The 15547-nt window shown below is 36.2% G+C and overlaps 1 protein-coding gene across 4 annotated transcripts in view; it reads right to left on the bottom strand.

The window, feature by feature from the left end:
* Positions 1 to 418: 418 nt before the first annotated feature.
* Positions 419 to 15547, bottom strand: part of LOC121322039 (TRAF3-interacting protein 1-like) — a 49674-nt gene continuing 34545 nt past the window's right edge. For all 4 annotated transcript variants that reach the window (XM_041261489.1, XM_041261491.1, XM_041261490.1 and 1 more), the window contains 2 exons: positions 4043 to 4266; positions 419 to 2520 (listed from right to left, as the gene is read on the bottom strand). In XM_041261489.1, the coding sequence (XP_041117423.1) occupies positions 2355 to 2520; positions 4043 to 4266 (390 nt within the window). In that variant the 3' untranslated portion in view covers positions 419 to 2354. The remainder of the gene's footprint in view (positions 2521 to 4042; positions 4267 to 15547) is intronic.

Raw genomic sequence — 15547 nt, 5'->3', positions numbered from 1 at the left:
CTTAAATATATAGTACATAGTTTGAGTTGTTTTTCACTATATGAAACTTCTACCAGCTTGAGTGAATGAGCAGCTCTTTTAGCTAATCTGCTCGAGCCAAGCCTGTCGAGCTGAGATTGCAAGGTTGCAGCAGCTACCAGTCGACACACAATTATTGCTGCAGAAAGCACTAGAAGTATGTTGTAATAAAGAAAGACCCAAGCATCTGTCCACACTCAAACTTGTACAGAAATGTAACATTTTATTCCACTCTACTACAAAAGTTATAGTAATTTATGAACTATGATACAGACTCGAAATATACATAATATACAAGAGAGCGACACTGGTTTTAACACAAGTAGTTTACAGTGTAGATGCTTTCTCACCAGAGGCCTGTAAATGATTCTTATAAATTGATGGATAAAGAACATGCCAAAGTATTTGTAATCTGTTTAGGAAATGGCCCTTTTTCAAGCAAATGGTTTTTATTTGTAAACTGCCTTAACTGAGGGAAATGTTTCATTTCCAAATAAAAGCTGCATTTCATTAACCTGCAATCACTCTATTAATACTGATAAAAAAAAACCCAAAAACTATAGTATTGATTGAAAAGATCTGTGTATCGCACTCTCCGTGCTACAAAATTGGAATTTGAAATGCTGATTATGCATACATTACAGACTTAAACAAATACATATACCATTGTGTGTGTGTGTGTGTGTGTGTGTGTGTGTATATATATATATTTTTTTTCCTAGTCATTTATACAAACCAAAAAATCCTATCAACAAGGTTGTCAACTGGGACTGGGCCAAGTGTAGAAAAGAAATCCTGTGGTGGTGACTGCAGAGGTATCAAAACTACTGTGCTGGACAATCAAAACTCCAATTCTCACACGTTGGGACTCATATCCACAGACTGTACGCATTAAAGATATGGATGTGTGAATGATCACTTCTTATAACTTGTCAAAGACATTTCGGGAATTTGTTTAAATGTATTGTTTAGTTCCACAACAAATAACCAAATCAGCCTTCTTTTTTGGTGGAGTACTGTGTGTGGTCTACTGTGTTTGCGATCAATCCATCAATATACAGTAGACTTAATTTAGTCTGTCATGCACAATTGCTGTAAGTAATACATCTTCCCCTTATCCTGCAGCAAAATATTCATTTTACTACTGCAGTAGCAGTAGTCTTTTTATACTAACATATGGTAGCCAGAATGTCACCTGCTCTGCACCATAACATTTTATTTGCATGACCTGTCAATATATTGTCTTTGAGATATTGAGACTGCATCAAGGCCAGGACTTCAACAAGATGAAAGACTCATTTATATGTACAGCGGTGACCAAGAATAACTTTTAAATACATGTTGATATTATTACAAATTAGGAAATGTGGGTATCTACAGTATGACAATATAAGACCATTTTATCTCAAAAAGTGTAGTTTTTTAGTACACTTTGTAGTGTGAAATATTAAATATATAAAATGTACTTTTGAAAACAAAACTGGTTTCTTTCATTTCCTCCTAATTTGTTCAGAACTACGAAACCTTAAAAAATAAAAAGAATGAAATCTTATAAGGAATAGAGTTCATATTTCACTTCATAATTTCAAAACCAGACTTGTAAACAACAGTTCAGAAATATATTTGAAAGTGTACAGAAGAATTTTAAAAAGACGTTGGGAATAGGCATCATTTGTTTATCAGTAATTGTTCTACCACACTGCCAGCACAGAAAATACTGCATGTAGCCTCTGTTTGTGTGTTAATGCACAGTTCCATGCTACATATTAAAAAGGCCAATACATTTTCATGGTTGCTAAATGTGTTTAGGAAGGTTAGCAAGAATGATATATTCTGTGCTGATTTACTGCAAAGACAAAATCAATTTTGAATTGGAATGGTATATGGTTTTCTACATGACCTCTGACATTTCCTTTTTTTAAATAAAATAATCCATATTTTACAAATGGTAAAATCATCAGAGACTTTGCTATCAAATAAATAAGCAAGATGATTTTCTAAAATGACTTTTCAGTGACAAACCAACTGATGTTGGTATAGGGGATAGATGTGCTACACATGCAAGATGCACTCTATGACAATACCAAATGAAAATTCATATGGATAGTGAATAGTGATGTGATGTGCCAGGAACATGTGAGTATGTTAATAATGAGAGGTTATACTTATAATTGGGTGGGAAAGCCCACAACTGCTGAAGAAAAAAAATCAATTGATCACAGGATTATAAAAATACAATACACTTTATAAAAATAGCCTTTCCTTGTTTTTAGTGCCTTTTAATATATTTATTATCATTTTATTAATATCTGATGAGTCTTTTCTGCCTTGGGCTCTCACGTCCTGGAAGAGAAGTTGATACTGGAGACCATTTTCTCAATCTTCTCTTCGTTCCTTAAGATGTTGGCCTTTGCAGCACAGATTTTGTCCTGCTGGTCCTTGATTAGCTGCTCCAGCTCCACCAGCACAGCTTTGAGGGGCTCCACAGCACTGTCTGTTATTCTGCGGGAAAAAAATACAACTTGCATTATGACTGAACACAAATTCAATTAAACTTCCAGACACTTTACAGCTATGGCCAAAAGTTGTGCATCACCTTGAATTAACTAATTTTGCTTCAGAAAGTCTAATGAAACTTGCTGAATAATGTTATGTTAACATATTGAACTACATACCACTTTGAAAGTGTGACATTTTGAATCTAACATGAAATACTGTACTACTTCCTGTAGACTTTTCTAGTTTCTTTCATTACACAATGTTAAATAAAATATCTAAATTATATTAATATAGTTTTTTTGTTTTTCATTATGTGTCAATCCTAAAATTCTAGATGATGCAAAACTTTTGGCCATAGCTGTATGTTTAATAGTAGATTCTGAGAACAATGTCTGTTTCACCATTTATAAGAAGTTAATATGTTCCATGTAGGCTATTTCTTATTTTAAGAGACATCATTTTGCACAATAGGAGCAGTTAGAAACCTGCACAACAGAACACCTCTGAAACAAGAAGAGACACCCTTCACATGACATATTAACTTAGAATGTTAACAAGTGTTTTTAATATTTTATATACGCCCCAAATTTAAAACCTGTGGACAGTTTGGTTGAATTTTGCAACAGAATGTGAATAATTTAAGCCGCAATATGTAAAGAATCTTGATTTGTGGTGCTTTGTAAAAATTGCTTGAAAATGTTCCTGGCAACTGGTTGCTTAACATGCTGCCAGAAAAACTGCCATGTGTTACTAGGCTTTAAGGTATTTGGCATTTAAAGAAAATGAATCATTTTGTGAATGGATTTGGCTTTAGATGAGTCAAGCACAAAAAAGATGGATAGAAGATTTTGGGTACTGTTACCCAATAAAATAACTTTGTCTGCAAAACAGCTACACTGAATTCTTCACTGTTTTAGTTAAAGCTATTAATTCCATATGTCTTACCTCCTGTGCACTCATTCACTTTATAGGAAATATGTATTTTATTTTAAAACCTGCTATCTGTTACTACATTGGGATAAAGAACTATACAGTTTGCATGTCATGCTTTCAGATAGTGTTGAACTTCTTTGGTCCTTTCACGGGTGAAACTGTCTCCACCACTGATTTTCCCTCTTGACTGACATGCTTCGAGCCAGTAACAGGTTTTGACCCATAGATTTAATGTTTTAAATTGAAAATATATGTTTGCTATAATGTGCTTTTTGAAAACTGCACATTTAATGGAAGTGAAAAACAGGTAAGATTTAAGGAATTATTGTGTTACCTACAGTGACTTTAAATTAGGTATTGTAAAAAATCCAGTTTGTACAGATACCGGTAAATAAATCTCTCAATGTACTCATAATAGTTATCTCCTTGCTTCTTCTAGAATCATAATTTGAATGATATTAATGTTACCATTTTGTGTACTATCCCTACACTGAATGGAACTTGTAATCACACAAGATTGGCTTGTATGGTATTGTTCTTTGTAATCACACTCAGATTGTCTTGTATTCTATTGTTCTTGTATTCCCCCTACCGCTGCTCCTTGATCAGTGCTGCTGCATGCTCTGTGTTCTCACTGCGCCACATCTGCAGCTCCTTCTTCATAGAGTCCATGTCCTCCTGAATGTAGTCCATGATCTTCCCCAGCGGTAGGGCACTACGACACACTGTCTGAATTGAGGACCTCAGTTTTTCAATCTCCCTGGAGACTAAGTCACGCTCTTTTCTTTTTGTTGCCTCTGATACAATTGTTGTATCCTGATGAAAAGAAGAATTAAGTCAAATCCCTTACACTCTCACTAATGGTACATCTAGGTTCCCTTTAAATCGAAAGGATGCTGTGTGGTCCAGTGGTTAAAGAAACAGCCTTGTAACCAGGAGGTACCTGGTTCAAATCCCAGCTCAGCCACTGACTCATTGTGTGACCTTAGCAAGTCACTTAACCTCCTTGTGTAAGTGACTGCAACTGATGCATAGTTCACACACCCTAGACTCGTATCTTGTAAAGCACTTTGTGATGCTGACCCACTATGAAAGGTGCTATATAAAAATAAAGATTATTATTATTATTATTAAAGTTAAGTGTGTCAAATAAGCATTGTCATTCACTGACATATCTCAAAGCACTATATATTGCAATCGCATGATAGAATAATATGGATTGCTAAAAGTCTAAACTCTACTGTATTTATGTATTTATTTTTGTGGGTTGTAAAATAGAATACATACTGGTCAAGTGCAATGAACTATAATTGTATAAAACAAGTAAAAAACAACTTTGTTGCCTGAAGAAGTGGTCAAATTATTGAGTAGTTTGTTGCAAATTTTATACCATTACAATTATTCCTCTCTGAAAACATATCTGTACTTGCTTAAAAAGAAAAGTGAATTGTTTGTTAAAAAATTAAACAGTACTGTCTGCAAAGCTTAGATTTTTGATGAACAATAAGAACCGTTAAATGTATAAATACAGAAAAATAGCTTTCTTTTCCTCTCTCTGGTATAGGGCTTGTTTCAAAATCTACCATGTCACCTTACACCCTAGAATGCTCTAGCCTCCCTGTGTGCACAAGCTCCCCAATGTTTAGTCAGCTGTGTGGGCCGTGCAGGGAATACTGCCAAACTCAGCCTCTCACCGTAAAGGAACACACATACAATGCTTTTTTTTGGGGGGGGGGGGGGGGGGGGGGGGGGATTCCAGACTTATATTTATTTACTTTTATATCAGGATGTGTCAGTGAAAGTTGTAGCATTGCGTTATTTTGCACCTAATAATACAAGCTTCCCTAAAAATGAAACATTTTCAATTCACCCTCAGTCTTCCCTAGCAGTAAGGCCTAAAAACACCTGCTAGAGGGAGCTTCACTGCTCTTTCAAACACTTGCTGTGCAGAAACCATTAAAGAACATTGCACTTATCATCTACTGTTACCTCCTTGCGTGGTCTTTAAAGTTTTATTTTTATTCTCAATAAAACCTTGTATTGTGCATATTTAAATATTCCCCTGCAAATATTTTACCTGCACGTAAATCTGTCAAAAGTATTTCAAATGCACAGAAATAGCAAGTCAGAATAAAGGGACAAGCCACAAAGAGGTGAGATCTACAAAGGAATCCAATTTATACACAAAAAGGACAGCCTAGAAGATATGTAATGTAGCCTATTAGGGGCTATGCTAAACCAGTCAATTGGGGCAAGATGAAAAAGATGTGTTGGAGATTTGACCACAGTGCTTTAACAGATTAGACAACAGTGTTTATGTTATTTTTTTATAGTGCATCTCAATCCCTACAAGTATAGCGAATTTCATGAAAATCTTTCTTCATTTACTATGCTTTTAGCATCTCTTTAACTAAGAGAACAAGAACAATATGTTTTGACCACCCATCTCTTCTAATATAGTGCTCAGAACTGTCCAGAATAGTGCTGAAAAACCATGTAGCTATTGAAATAACCGAGATTTCCCTTAAAGTTTTCCTCTATCCTTTATTCTAAGTTTGCCAGAGCACTGTGACTCTGTGGAAACGATGATGTGTGTGGGGATATCAGACCAGGAAGAAACAGCCCCACGAGGTGATATGGTGAAATGCTCCTGCTTGCACGTTTTAATAATACACAGAAAATAAAACAGTTGAACAAAGCAGCACGTGGCACTTCCGAGTAAAAGAAATAGACAAACAAAACGGACTAACAATAAACAAACAGTGGACGGACAAACAAGTGAATGACTCGTGCATCTACATACACAGTTGTGCCAGTGTTATGTAATATTCTGTATCCCATAAAATTACGTATCCCCTGCTTACTGCACTATATGCAATCAAGAGGTTTTTGATTAGTAAAAAACATTGTACCGTAATAATGAAAATATAGTCCTCAACCAACAAAACAAACCGTGGTGAAAGTGTGGAAGACGAATAGCCAGACCAAGTGATTGCATATAGTACAACAAGGGGATGCAGAATTTTATAGGAATTATAATTTTATAGGTGCCCACATACAAATACACACATTATATGCATGTGAAATGATTGTGCAATCCCTGTGCCTAAATACAATATGCTCTGTTATAGTCGCATACTGCAGGTGAGATCCCAGGCGATCACATTGAACTCTTAATCCTATCTTTTGTTTTGGAACTGCCTCCCCCACTTATATCCCAAATTTAGTGATGGAAAAAAAGATTCAAATTTCATAACAGTTTGCAGGACTGCATACTTTACTGTGAGTTTAATTAGGATCACCTGATCTTTTCCTGTCTAAGGTTTGCCTAATTGAGCTCACAGAAAAACCTGTCTCAAATGACAATGCAATGGGAGTCTTGTTTCCCTTCCTGCTGTGGTTAGAAATCACATTTAAATAGGCTACCATCACCTAGCATTTGCAGCAATACTAGAAGAAACTTTTTTGGCCAAAAGTCCTTGATAGAATAATGAAGACACTGAGAATTTGAAACGCCAATGAATTTGTCTACTTTTAGAATTACTACATATTGAGAGATTTAGTTATGGATGAATCACCTATAATATTCTGAAAATTGTTCCTGGTTAAACACTATTTGTAGTTAACCAAGTTGAAGGATATTAATCCAGGGCTTGAAGTTAACTTTTCCATGCACTAGCCACCATGGCTAGTGGATGGGAAAAATCCATCGACCACACAGACATTTTACCAGCCAACATCATTCCAAAGGGTGACGACGACAAAAGAAAATGCAAAAACAAGCAATATTTATGAGCAGTCTCAACAGGGTCTGAAACAATCTGCCTCATGAGTGAAGATATATCTTCTGAGATGTGTTGGGAACCTGTCCTCTCCACAGACTGCATACCCACAAGATACACAGTCACCAGCCCTTCCTGGCAGAATCATACATGTACTAGCTCCTCTTCTATACCAGCGCTATCGGTTGAACCATCTGACATCACTGACAGGAACTTTGCACCTTTTATTTTCTGACCGAGAATCTGCTAAGCATTAACTTACTGTGTTTCTTCAAGCTTTAAACAAGTCAGTTCCAGATAATCCAGTAAATTCACTAAAATTCATCGTTAAGGTTGCGATTTTGTCATGGTGATTTTTGTACATTTCACAAGAAAAAAACAAGAATTCACGAAAATGTCACAGAAAATGTCACCAAATAAATGTAGGTTTAGCTACATCAACATCACAAGAGCTTTTAAATAGTACACAAAACCAATAATATAAAGACTATTATTTTTTACTGCTGGCAAGTTTAAATGTCACTTTAGAGTACAAAACTTAGTTAAAGGTCCTTTCACACCAACGTACCTTTATTTTAAAAATACTGTAAGATGCAGGCTTTCACACTGTGTAATGAAACAGACTGAAATAAACTGTGTTCCCATTTCTCTGTGTGAATCTGGCATAATGAACATATATAATCAAAATCAGCATGTGAAATTGTTTTTATTACCGTGTTCAAAATTAAATAGTATATCTTTTTTCTTTAATAATAAGAATGAGACAATTAAACTGGTTGTTTCTGAGTAGCCTAAACAGCACTGCCCCTTTAAACATAAAAACAAACCAAAAAACGAGTTGAAAGGTCAAATTACACAGGCAGCACCGTGTCCAAGAAACAGGGGAATCACAAAGATCAGAAAAAAAGACCAGAAACCAATAAACCTTTCATTTTATAGGAAATAAAAAAGGAATCTAAAATATTTTGTTTAGCAATATTTAGTTTTAGAGAAAACAAGTATTTATTTTCAACAGACTACTTGGGTACAATATTTTTTGAAGATGCAAGCCCACTTTTTATTTAAAAAAATTAATTAACAAGCACTGTATGTGACTAAATGGATAATTAACAGCCGTCACCTTTAACTAAATATTGTAGTTTGAGATCCCTTTTAACAGCTCAATTATCTCGGGTGTTTAGCTGATAGCTTACCAGCCTGTCAGGAGAATGTTTGCACCTGTGCTCTTCCCTATAACAGCCAGGTGCAGCATGGGGACGCGAGCGTACAAAGGTCGGAGAGCACAGAGGACACAGCGCCGAAGAACAGGGAGGGGAGCGTCTGAACCAGAGTGTCCAGGAGGGAAGCAGTTCATGGAGCAGTAGACGTGCGGGAAGGGAAACGTTGGGTTCAGTGACCAAGAGTTGCGTCACACAGTGAAGAACTTATCTGAAGCAGCAGAAAGGAGCAGCAACTGGCTGTGGTTGAGACGGAAAGATTCTGGATGGGGATCTCAAGCACAATAGAAAGGAAGCAATGCTGACGTAAAGGTAAGCAAGCTGGGCTGAGCTGAGTGGCGGATGGAGGGGGGTGATGCTGGGATGCCAGAATCACTGTTGAGCCCTCTTGAGGTGTCGTGGGCTCGTCAATGAAACACAGAGGATGGAAGGTGTCCACTTGAAGACCCCAGAGATGTACCCTACTTAGCTTAATCCAGACGGTTGTCCTGCTGATGCGCTGGGGAGACCCCACTGGGTTGATCCCCGGAGCCAGCATAGCAGCCGTTGTGTGTGCTGATGCACTGGGGAGGCAAAATGAGCTGATCCCTGGAGCCAGCATTACACTTCAGCAATCAACACCAGACAGAAGGATATCTACATCATCAGATGGAAAACAACACAAATGGATGGAGATACAGATGGATCACATTAGATTACTGCAAATCTATGTCTTAGTTGGTGCTTATCTTGGCAAGAGCCGAGTTCAAATCAGCATGAAGTTCAACATCTACTATCATGTAATGGAAAGAGAAGCCGTCCATTGAGTGCTACATCAAGGAAGAGCTGTTTGTGGGAGTCAGAGGGAGCACTGGATAGAAGAACCACACAGATAACTGCTCTTGCCTGGTAGTTAATAGATTGAAGTAGTACTTTGTTATTGGCAGTGTTTCTTTTGTATAAGATATTTTAAATACGGATTTGTGTTTTTTAGTATTACTGTAGTTGTGGCCAGACGTAGTGTTTTCATCTGGAGGGTTGTGACATTTGATTTAAATACAATGCTTGGAAAAGTGTGTGGAAGGGATTCGGGAACGTTTGAGGAGAAAGGTGATTGGTTGGTATTCACAGAGTGTTTGATTTTTTTTTTTTAGTGTGGAAATCACAAGGATGGCAGTGGTGTGACTGCGGTGTTCTATTGGTCGATGCAGGATGGTGCTAGATTGATCTGCATGGCAGACTGCTACTTCCCCCTTTTTATGGTGTTTTTTTGTTTGTTTGTTCCTTTGGACAATCGGATTGGATTATATTGTGCCCTTTCTTTCTAACATTTTTTGGACAGTTTTTTTGTTGTCCTTTGTTTCTTTAACTCTAGCCCAAAGAGGGAGTAAACCCTTTTACACATGTCACTACTTCTTTGTTACTTCGGCTCTTCTGTAGCCAAGGGACCAAAACCCCCCAGTTTTAACTTTTCTTGTATTTGATATTTTGGCTCCTAGCTAAATAAGTAGAGCTTATATTGTGTTTCTGTGAATATTACATAATAAACTGAACTACTTTTACTATTTTGTTTGTGCCTACTGCTTGGTGGGGTGGGGTAACTCTAGTTAAGTTAAACAAACCTGAAGGTGAGTGGTGTTCTTTGGAAGTAAATCACAGGTTCCTAGTACCTGCTTTAAACACTTAGGTGTAGGTCGGACTACAACTATATATCTATTTTTGTTTGTACCTGTGGTCCCCAAGTCTCTAGGGTAACTAGTGGTAGTAGAGGGTGGGGCCAGGTACAACATATGTATGTGAAGATCACAACCGAAAGTTTACAGTAACGTATGATCTGTTTATTTACATGCTCGCTCAGATAATACAAATCTCATTAGCTGGCATACATAGCTACACATAAATGCTATATGCATACATAACCAAACAATACAGACACTCGCATATTTGTATTTTCAGTGCATGGCATACTGCATTTTAAAGAAAATAAAGACAGAGACTAACCAGATGTGTTTTACATCCATTTCCAAGATTTCACTGACTTTTGTTCAAATTCACGATTTTCGTGACAAAATTGTAGCCTTATTCATTGTAAATACCAAATAAGAGTTTACTTTATTTAACGCGGCTGCATTATAGTTTACCAGCAATCATTTTAATACCCTTTTCATAGTTTGTAGTACACAAAACAACAGGAAATATTGTACATAGTATCCTATATTGAAAATAAAATTTGTACCACAGTAATAATATTAATAATAACAACAACATGTTGGTCCTGGGGCACTTTGTACAATGTGTTTAAAACACCAGTCGCTGTATTAAAATTAAAACTTCACCGGTTACACTTTCAGTGAGGTTAAAATACTCACAAGTTGATTGCATTTGTTCAGCAATTGATACCCATGCATTCTCTTTTTTTATCTGATCTTTATAATCAATCTATCGATTGCATATAAGCAGGGATAAACACTGAGCAGCATCTCCACAAACAACCGCTCATCCATTTTGGCGTTGTAATAACCATAGCAACAAGGTCAAAGTTAATCTAATATCAAGGAAGGGATTGAGACATTAAGCAGGCATAGTAATGAAAAACTGATGTCAAAAAATGTATAACTTAATTAATAACATTACATATTTTTTATCATTGCAATCGTTAGAAGTTCTGTAGCTCCATTATTGAGCTTTAATGATTTCTCCCATACTTGTTGTAAAGTAGCGGTCAGCTAAACTCAGTGGTGCTGTGGAATGCTCAGTTTGATTTCTTCATTCTAGAAAATCAAGCAAGCCTGTGATCTTTTAACAGCTTGTTGGCAGCATCTGCTTTACAGTATCGTATGCAGCCAGTGTAAACACTTGAAATGTCACAGACTCGCATTGCAATATGGAACAAGGAAATTAAACAATTAGCATTCCTTTTGTTCTCTCTTGGGAACTCGTGAGGCTCTGACTGTATCTGGCTTGTACAGGAGGAGAAAGTAACAACTTAAATAATGAATGACAATTCATTATATGTTAAATTTAAGCAAGTATCGAATATTGAATTTTAGCATCAAATGTTACATTTTAACATCAAATAATAAATTCAAGACTTAATATTAAATGCAAGTAATGAATGTTAAATACTACCATTGAATGTTAAATGCAACAGTCAAATGTTAAAAACTAGCATCATACATTAAATATGAGCTTCATCCATTCAATCTGCCTTTTATCGCTCTTGCACACTGTCAATCAATCCCATCCGCCCCGCCCATTCCCTCCCCTTCCACATCGGGGAGATCAGTATTTCTTCTTGTTACCTGTTAACCTGTTCAGCCAATGAAAGGCTTTGATTTACAAACTGAAATACGGTGGCTGTCTGTGCCATCTGTAGAAACTAAAAAGGGTCTTGTTGTTTTACCTGTTTTGTATGTAAAAAGTTACAAGTTAAGTAACATTATTAGGCCTTACGGGTTTTTTTACAATGGTTTTTATTTTATTTTATTAGGTTCACATGGCTGAAGCTGCTAGGCCCAACGTAGCGACCCAGCTACAGAACTACCCCTCGACAAAAAATTATTCTATAGAGAAATATGCAGAAACTAATACCAGTGAGGATACTGTTTTGTACATTTTAGAGAGGCTTCAGTATTTTGATTAATTCAGAGGCAAGCGGAATTTATGCAAACGGCCCGTTGGTGGAAGTTTTATCAGACGTCATTTCTGAGTTACATCGTGAGTTTGCAGGTGTTCAGTACTAATTCAGTACCCCCTCAGAAACATGTATCCCCTGGCACATTGCGCACGCGTAAAATGAGATCGGCCCACAGGCACGTCTCATTTTTCTTTTGCTCGTGTCTGAGGTAAAATACAAGTGATGTTCATGCGCAGTAGTTGTCAGCTGCATTTTACAATCATTTACTCATTTTTCAGCAGGAAGGCATGATTTCCTTGTCATGTGTATAATCAGTTATAGTTTGTTTCATTTAAAACAATCTTTAAATAATGAATGCTTAATGTATTAGCTATGCAACCAACCTGTTTATAAACGATTGTCCCGATTTCAAAAGAGTCTATTTTTTATATATTTTTTGGATTTCAAAACTTGAAAGTTGAAAGTAAATGAAAGTTTTCACAAATGTTGTTGCTCTGTGGCTTGTGCTGTTATGTCTACAATAAACACGAGTCGTGTAAATTATGTTAAAAATGCATAATGTATTACATATAACGTTATTGTTTACAGATACCATATGTGTTTATATGTTTCTTTATATACAGTACACACACACACACAAGATTGGTATTGACAGTGAGAAACACAGAGGATACCAAATTAGGCAGCTGACAATATCTTAGTCTATGGCTATATTATTTGGTATCCCCTGTGCATGTCAGGCAGTGGGGCTCCTACAAATGTCAAGCTTCCAGTGTCTACCTGTGCCCCATTATCACAATCAAAGGGATTAATTGATATTGGGTGTATTTACAGTGGGAAACACAGGGGATACCAAATACAGCCATAATGTTTAATGAATTGTCATTCATTATTTAGTTTTTGTTACTGTCACCTCTCATAGACTTGCTGCTGCTCCAACCCTGAAGCAATGATGTTTAAGAATTTCAACATAGGGCACATTCAACCAACATGGTTACTTATAATCCAAGTCAGCATAGTGTAACCTATGTGAAATCGACCCATTATTACGACTTCCTGTGGTACTAAAAAGCAGCCCACCGAGACCATCTCTTCACAGGAAACAGCTGGTATTTCTAAAACGTGTTCTTAATTTTTTTCACCAGCTTTTAAATGAGAGGTTTAAGATAGATTAAGGCTTCATGCAATGTGGGTGGTTTATTTTCAAGCCCATAAACACCCAACCTAACTAAATATTATTCAGGACATTCACCTACTGTAAATACAATATGGGAAACCAGGCTGTTTTGGTCTGTTAACAGTTGTCCTACACCTCATCTTCCCAAAAGCTACCCCGCAGAGTCTGGGCCAAAATAAATCAATCATTTATAGGGGGCCTGTGAAGATCTACAAGCCCAGAGCAGCCTTATTTTTCCTCTTTTTCACGAGGCACAAAGAAAAATATTTATTTTAAGTAAGTAAAGCAGATCTTGTCTGTTTTACCCATTACCTAAATCTGTGATAAAGGCACTGTGTGAGAGGAAGGTGGCTCCAAGAACCTATTGCTTTAGAAATTGCTTCTCAAGCTGGGCAGTGAATATGCTTAGTGACTAACTATTTCTTATATTGTTCTTTGAAATTATAATTGAAAAAAATAAATAAACATGATGTATTACTACAATCACCAAACATATTTAGACAGTTACCGGTGGTTTCTAAATAATTATATCAGAAAATCAAACATTACTGATCATTTACACCTAGTTTATACCAAATGATCAGTCTTTTGAAATCCACCATAGTATTTGTCAGGTGGAAGAAATTAAACATCTTTCCCTGCCTTTTGTTAAATGTCAACACAGACTTGAGCTTCAAATTATTTTAAACCAATACAATTGCATTAAACATAATTTAAACACTGTGTCATTGCCTACCTCCAAATGCAAAACAAAACAAAAAGACATGCTTATTGTTAATTGTATAACAGCCTGGGGCTACATGTAAATCACATTATCTGTGAAGAACATAATATGGCTGTGCTACATGAACCTAGTGCTTCCTGGAATTCCAAATTTCCAGAAACATAAGCTCCTATCTCAGTACAGTATGTACCAAAAATACTGTGAAAATAAATCTTCAAAATTCAAGGATGAGAATTATATCCCTGTTTGGGCTTCTACTTTTCTATTACCCTAAACAAAACTAATCTAAAATACAATAAACCATTATTAATTTAAAAGAAAGCAAAAATACATGCGTTTCAGTGTTAGTGGCAAATCAGAATTAAAAAACGTACTTTACCACTGCCAGAAAATACAAATAACTAAAAAATGTTTAAAGATTACACAAATGTTGCATATTAACATCACACAGGTGCCCAATGGTAAAAAGAAGGCATTTATTAGCCTAGAGTCAAATCTGCTAGAACCCCCCCAATAACCCTTCTTAAAGTTGTCTTAGGAAACAAGTGATTAAACAGGGAAAATACAGTATACTGAATTTGTCAGGAGTGTCCACTATAGACATTTGTTTCTTCTATACAGGTGGTCTTTAATACAGGGTTTACTGCATCCACGCAAAGACCTGTTCTCAACGTTTTCTTGCAGTCTGTGATTTATTTATTTTTGTGCAGGTTCTGCATGATTGAACCTGGCTGCCTTCTGGCATCACTTTCAAATCACCAGCTGCTAATTTACACAACAAAGTTTATTTATTCACCATAAACCTTCATCAAGGGTGCATTGCATGGTGTAAAAGGGGAAATAAAATGATGCATAAAAAATCACAGCTGTTTAAAAACGTTGAGGCCAACTAAATAAAGTCTCTCCCTGAAATGAAACTTATAATAATATACATACTTTCCAAGGGTCATGGATAAGGTCACTTCCAAAATATACACTGAATTCTTTGCCATTTTACCCTCTAGTGACAGATTACGATCAGTCATCTAGCCTGCTAACCAAGTTCAAACCCCAGTCTAGATGGCAGAGCAAGGGGGCAAATTCCTATAGCGTCCTACAGAAATAATACCAGCAGACATTGTCTGCAACGACAATTGCTACCTTTATGCGTGTTTTTTATGCAGAAGACAAGTATATGGGATAATTAATAAACAAGTTTATTCAACAAGTGATACATTACGTGGTACACCGGTGTACTGAAAAAAAAAAAAAAAATCTGATATTTTTCTTCTTTTTTTTTTTATGTCTTGCATGGTTTCAGGTCACCCCCTTGGACTTTTCCACATTTAGAATCAAAATGGAGGAGTTTTTGCCACTGATCAACACAAAAAAAGTCCATATGTCAAGGTGAAAAATAAAATCTACAAATTGTTCTAAATTAATTACAAATACAAAACAGAAAATAATTGATTGCATAAGTATTCACCCCCTTGAGTCAACATTTGGTAGAGGCACCTTTGGCAGCAATTACAACTATGATTCTATTCGGATAAGTCTGTACCAGCTTTACACATCTCGACACTGCAATTTTTGCCCATTCTT

Source organism: Polyodon spathula, chromosome 10, assembly GCF_017654505.1.
Source record: "Polyodon spathula isolate WHYD16114869_AA chromosome 10, ASM1765450v1, whole genome shotgun sequence".
NCBI classification, from domain to species: domain Eukaryota; kingdom Metazoa; phylum Chordata; class Actinopteri; order Acipenseriformes; family Polyodontidae; genus Polyodon; species Polyodon spathula.
Note: the sequence above shows the minus strand (reverse complement) of the source record. Positions and strands in the feature narration are given on the sequence as shown.